This window comes from Mesoplodon densirostris, chromosome 19 (assembly GCF_025265405.1).
Source record: "Mesoplodon densirostris isolate mMesDen1 chromosome 19, mMesDen1 primary haplotype, whole genome shotgun sequence".
Lineage (NCBI taxonomy): Eukaryota > Metazoa > Chordata > Mammalia > Artiodactyla > Ziphiidae > Mesoplodon > Mesoplodon densirostris.
Window position 1 is genome coordinate 10,145,687 of NC_082679.1, and position 6,215 is coordinate 10,151,901.

General features: G+C 59.5%; 1 protein-coding gene across 1 annotated transcript; it reads left to right on the plus strand.

The window, feature by feature from the left end:
* The first annotated feature begins 2,153 nt into the window (after window positions 1–2,153).
* ZNF296 (zinc finger protein 296) lies at window positions 2,154–5,853 on the plus strand. The gene is made up of 3 exons (XM_060085175.1): window positions 2,154–2,508; window positions 2,738–2,887; window positions 4,867–5,853. The coding sequence occupies exons 1-3, from the start codon at window positions 2,211–2,213 to the stop codon at window positions 5,844–5,846; spliced, it is 1,428 nt and encodes a 475-aa protein (XP_059941158.1). The 5' UTR covers window positions 2,154–2,210; the 3' UTR covers window positions 5,847–5,853.
* Window positions 5,854–6,215: the final 362 nt, after the last annotated feature.

The window sequence follows — 6,215 nt, forward strand, 5'->3', positions numbered from 1 at the left end:
GCCGCCACCGCCCCACGTGGTCTCGGGCGGGCTCGCGGGCTCGGAAGCCAGCACAGACCCGGGCGCCACCCCGCCAGCGGCTTGGCCCAGCGCTTAGAGCTGATCCGCCAGTCTGCGAGGTGGGGATGTCCAGGATGCCCGTTTTACAGAAGAGATTGAGGCGCCTCCCGTCTGAGTTAAGCGCAGATGGGACTTGGCACCCCCATCCCCGTACATGTGCACACTCCTACCCCTCACCTCCAGTCCGAACCCCGCCTTCCCTACTTGATCATGCTCTCAGCAGCCACGCACCAGGCAAAAGCCTCGGAGAGCAGCAGCTGGGAGAGACCAGAGGCCGTCATTCCTGCAGCCCTCCCTGCAGCCCCATCTTACACAGGGGGAAACTGAGGTCCTGAAAGGCAAAATGTATGGCCTGAGGTGGAAACGCGCTGCTGTGGGCTCAGAATTCACTTCTTCCACACGGTTTCAGTAAGGCAGGGACTTGTGGGCCTTGGCTTCCCAGCGGACCCCCAAGACCCGGTGCCTAGTACGCAGACCATCTGCAAATATCTATTGAAAGAATGCACATAGCAGGAGCTCAATACACAATTTGTTAACTGAACTATGAACGCTTAGGGGCTCTATTTGTGAACAAGACAGACTTGGCTCATGCCATCTCAGAACCTACATTCTAGGGAGGCTGAGAGGGATACCACAGGTTATTACATGAACAAATATATCGACAGGATCCTTCAGGGCTTGACAAGGATGTAAAAGGAATAAAATAAGGGCAATGGGATAATGGGTGGCAGGGTTGGGGGAGGTTGGGTGGTCAGGGGAGGTGGCACTGAAGAAGGAGCCACCTTAGGTAACAGATGGGAAACCTGAGGCCCAGGAGGGAACTGGGGACAGATGGAGGTCATGGAGTGTAAATTGTAAGGCCCTCAGCAGGGTGGGGCTCCTTAGATCCTGTGGTCAGGGAGGTCCTCTGCTCTCTGGAGGACAATTGAGCTGAGACCTGAATAACAATATGAGGAACCCTCAGGCCTGCAGTGGAGATTAGCATGTGAAATTCCCTCAGTGCTGGGCTTGGGGACACGGCAGGGGCGGACTGACCCTGGCTCTGACCTCAGGGGGCTTGTGTTGGGGGAAGGGGTGAGAGGACAGTAAACAAACAGTTCTAGATCTGATGTGGTTGGTGCCAGGAAGAAAAGAAAACTTGCAGGGTTGAAGGGTGGGGCAGGGTGTTGATGCCACTTCAAATAGTGATCAGAGAGAGCAGCTTTGAGGAGGGAAGTTCGAGGAGGCCCCATCCGAGGGAGGCAAGACGGTTGGCTATTTGGTTTTAAAGACGATCCCAGGTCTAAGAGCAGAGTCAATGAACATGATCACGACCCTCCTCTGCTCAAAACCTTCCCAGGGCTTCCATCTCAGAAAAGCCAAAGACTTGAAAGTGGTCAAAAGACGCCCTTGGAGCTGACCTCGTTTTCTCACAGAGCTCAATCAATACAGAACTTAATCACTACAGAACTCCTCGAATATGCAGGCCCGACATGGGGAGAAAATTGAGGCCCACCCGTCACCCCAGTAATCCTGTCCCTTTATAACCCTTCCTGGATTTTTTTTTTGTTTCCTCCATGACAGGTGTCACGGAAGGCACTCTGTATTTTACATAGTTATCTTGTTGAGAGTCCTGTCTCCCTGAACGAATAAACTGCATGAGGCCAGGGTTATTGTGTTTTGTACCCTGCTGCATCCCCAGTACTTGGTCCAGAACCTGGTGCATAGTAGGCGCTCCATCAATGTTTGCCCAAGGAACTTTTATTGTAATGCGTTTAATGGAACAGACCAGATTACTATCAGGCGCCTAGGTAGAAACGTGGCCCCTACCATTTTCTCTCTTGGGGGGTGTGTGTGGGCACCTTGTGCCTCAGTTTCCACCAGCCCGAAAACGGGATCAGGAATAGCTGTTTCTATGCGTGTTTGTGTGAACTCGTTATGGTTAAGATTGGATCACTTAGAGAAACGCCGGGGGCACGGTCCAGATTAAGTTTGGCTGAGGGTGGGGCAGTCCTCTCGCGTCAGGCCCCGCCTCGGTGGGCGGAGCCACGGGCCGGGCCTGCACGTGTAAGAGTTCGCCGCGGGTCGCCGCAGTCACTCACCTGGGCGCCTCGGTGTGAGCGCGCACGGCTCGCGAGTCCTCCGCCCGCCAGTCCGCCTGCCCGTGACCCATGTCCCGCCGCAAGGCCGGCTGCATGCCTCGCCGAAGAGAGCCCGCTCCCGCCGCCAACTCAGACGACGAGATGGAGATGCCGGACCTCTTCATCGATGTGAAGCTCGAGCCGGACCCGCGGCCCCTACAGGCCCGGCGGCTAGGGCCCTTCAATGCGAAGGAAATGCCCGCGCCGGGGCGGTTCGAGGGCGAACCCCGCCACTCCCCCGGCCCCGTGCCCGCTGGCGGCCTCTTCCACGCCCTGGGCCTGCGCAACCAGTGGGCGCCGTGGACGCCGCTGACCCAGAACCTTCACGGTGAGCGCCCCCTGCCCCTGCCCCGGGCCCGCCTCCCTCCCCACCCCCTCTCGTGGGACCTCCTTCTCCGGGCGCCGCTCCCCACCCGCACTAACACCCCTGCCTTATTTTCCTCGCCAGGTCCTGCCCTCCAGCCCCCCTTTTGACCTTCGGGTTTCCCCTCTCCCTCGGAACCCCCAGGCCCCATCCTGGCCCCACCCCACGCTCACCACCCGCTTCCTCCCTGCAGACCGCCAGCCGTGGACCGACAAACACCCAGATCTGTTGACCTGCGGCCGCTGCCTGCAGACCTTCCCGTTGGAGGCCATCACTGTTTTCATGGACCACAAGAAGCTGGGCTGTCAGCTCTTCAGAGGCCCCAGCCCCTGCCAGGGCTCAGGTGAGTAAAGCCGGAATGCACTCCCTGGTCTCAAGTTCAAGGGCCCAGCTTCCTGTGGGAGAAGGGGCTGACCTGGACAGGCGGGGCAGTGAGCACTACTTCCCCTTTCTGGCTCCCCACCGGGTGCAGCCTAGGCGTGGCCAGAGCCTGCCCTGTCCTAGGGCTGAGACTAGTGGTGGTGAGGGGGGTGGGTGAGGATGGGGGCTGGGCAGGGAAGCAGGGCCACCCACAGGGTGTGGCCAGCCCCAGAAGACTGGTCTGGGGATTTGCCATACACACCCCCCCAATCTGGTTTCACTTCTCCTTCCCCTTGGCCAGAAATAACTGGCCAGGTGGCTGGACCAGTGTGGCAGCAGGGGGCACCTCTGGGGAGGGCAGCGGCCTGGGGGAGGGGAGCTGAGGCCAGCTGGACCGGGGGGTGTTGTCACCCCCTCCACCTCTTTATCACTTCTGATTGAGGTGCTGGGCATTTGCTCAGAGCCAGGGAAGGGACTTCTGGTTTCCCTCCCTGATGGAATCTCCCAGCCTTGCATGCTGGGAAGGCCCTGTTTTGAGCCAGGTTCTGGGTGTCTGGATACCTGGGTTCCTCCCCTTGGGTAGAAATTAAAACTCTTAACTTGGTACTAGACTCTTGGCGAGCTGAGCTTTTGGTCAGCATTGATTATGGGGCTCATCCACAGCTCTAAATTTCCAGTCTCTGGGCCATGTGCTCCTGGGATTTGTGAGAAATGGAATTATATTCAGGGCTGGGCCAGGGAGAGGGTCCTGTGGTGGGAGGCGGGGGAGGAGGAATTATGATTGGCTCAGCTGTAGAGTTAGAGCCTGGTCGGCAAAGGAGGGGCTTGTGATGGGATCATTAGAACAATACACTCTTAGGTGCTTGGACTTGGCAGAATTGTGGACACCTCAGCTAATGTTTACTGAGGGCTTGATGGACCACAACTCTCAGCTGGTTCTGAGCTCACAGCAAGTCTAAAAGGAGAAGACCCCTAGGATCCCCATATTCTAGCAAATGAGGAAACTGAGGCTCAGAGAGGGGTATTTCTTGCCCAAGGTCACACAGCTAGGGAGCAGGAGAGCCAGCTGGAAGTCAGGCCAGGCTGGCCGTCTCCAACCCCACCTATGCTCTTGACCCTGGTGTTGCATCAGGAAAGCCACCCCCATCCAAGACATAAAGGCAAATAGATCTGGCAGTACCTTACTGACAGTACCTAGAGTATCTTGATTTGGAGGACTCTCAATTTGGGTTCCATGCAGAGGGAGGGGAACCTAGCTCACCGTCCACACCCCTACCTCTCTAGGTGGCTGCTAAGCCTTCTCCCCATTTAGACCTTGGCCCCCTCTTCTGTAAGGCAGGAAAAGGGGATCATGCATGGGACCCAGGAGCCTGGGGCCTGGCACAGAAAACCCACTCAGTTATCAAGAGCTGTTTTGATTATTAAACCAATTGTTTTTCTTGAAAACCTCTATCTCCCACTCCCTGGGTTTCTGGATTGAAACCCCAGCTCCACCCATTCCTAGCTAGTGACCTTGGGAAAAGGTCTCTTTGCCTCAGTTTTCCCGTCTGGAAAATGGAGGTCTTATTTCCTGTCTTGAAGGAAAGCTGTGAGAGGGAGCTGAGCGTGGCAGGTGGCAGGTGCCTAGCACACTGAATTGGGTCACCTGCTCAGCAAGGCCTTCCTAACCCCAGTAATAAAATAACACCCCCCCCCATCCATCACTCTGCTCTAACTTTTAAGTTTTTCTTGAAGATTTTTCAAACACAAAGAAACTCCCCCAGTACTTACCCTCCTCGCTCCTTGTCTGTCCGCCCACCTCTCTGAACACAGCTTCCTGAGCGCAGGGAGTCTTGCCTTTTACCGCTGCCTCTCAGCTCCTGGAATAGAGCCCCTCCCCCAGCTGGTGTCCAGCCGGCAGCTGTGAACAGCAACTGCCGACTTGCCTGACACACTAACCCCTGGCCCTTCTCTTCTCTGCAGAACGCGAGGACCTGAAGGCCTTGAGCTGCCTCCGCTGCGGCCGACAGTTCACGGGAGCCTGGAAACTGCTGCGCCACGCCCAGTGGGACCACGGACTGTCCATCTACCAGACGGAACCCGAGGCCCCAGAGGCCCCGCTGCTGGGCCTGGCCGAGGTGGCTGCCGCCGTGTCGGCAGTGGCGGGGCCAGAAGCCGAGGCCAAGGGCCCCCGGCTGGGTCCCGCCCGGCGGAGCCCCACCTGCCCCGTGTGCAAGAAGACCCTCAGCTCCTTCAGCAATCTGAAGGTGCACATGCGCTCACACACTGGCGAGCGGCCCTACGCCTGTGACCAGTGTCCCTATGCCTGCGCCCAGAGCAGCAAGCTCAACCGCCACAAGAAGACCCATCGGCAGCAGCTACGGCCCCAGAGCCCCTGCGTGGCCGATGCCAGTCAGGAGCAGGCCTCCGCCGCCCCTCCGGAGCCGGCCGCCCACGCCGCTGCCCCGGCCAGCATCCTCCCGTGCAGCGGCGGAGAGGGGGCCGGAGCAGCCGCCACGGCGGGGGTCCAGGAACCTGGGGCTCCTGGCGGTGGGGCCCAGGCGGGCCCCGGCGTGGACGGCTGGGGAGCTGACACCAAGGAGCAGAGAACTGACCCCGAGAAGAACCAGAAGACGTCACCCAAGAAGACGCTGAAGCCAGCGGGCAAGAGCCGGGGGCCCGGTCCCGGGGGCAGCTGCGAGTTCTGCGGGAAGCATTTCACCAACAGCAGCAACCTGACAGTGCACCGGCGCTCGCACACGGGTGAGCGCCCCTACGCCTGCGAGCTTTGCTCCTACGCCTGCGCCCAGAGCAGCAAACTCAACCGACACCGCCGCATGCATGGCCTGGGGCCTGGCGGGCCCCGCTTCAAGTGTCCCCACTGCTGCGTGCCCTTCGGCCTGCGGGCCACCCTGGACAAGCACCTGCGGCAGAAGCACCCCGACGTTGTTGGGGACGCCTAAGCCGTGGGAATGCCCCCTGCGGTGCCCCGCACCGCCGTGAACCACTTCTGTGACCTCCGTCCTTCCCCTGCGAGTAAATCCTCCCCACAGTTACACAGGCGTTTGGACTCTGGCTTTCTTGGGGTGTCTGAGGTGGGGCGGGAGGCTTCACTCCTTGGGGTGGACAGCTGGACAGACCGGTTTGGAACGAGGGGGTGAGGGGAAAGGCCAGCACCCAGCGCCTGGGGCACAGCAGGACTGGCACTGAAAGCTGTGCTCCCGGTTCCCGATGTGCGTGTGGGCGAGGCCAGGGCAGGGGCCGAGGCGAGAGCTGGGAGAGGCCTGGACCTGTCACCACAGGCCCCTGGGCAAAGTCCTGGCCCATCCTCC

Coding starts and splice junctions, on each gene's coding strand:
- ZNF296 (XM_060085175.1), top strand. CDS start 2,211: ATGTCCCGCCGCAAGGCCGGCTGCATGCCTCGCCGAAGAGAGCCCGCT. Junction 2,509..2,737: donor GCTGACCCAGAACCTTCACG/GTGAGCGCCCCC, acceptor TCCTCCCTGCAG/ACCGCCAGCCGTGGACCGAC. Junction 2,888..4,866: donor CAGCCCCTGCCAGGGCTCAG/GTGAGTAAAGCC, acceptor TCTTCTCTGCAG/AACGCGAGGACCTGAAGGCC.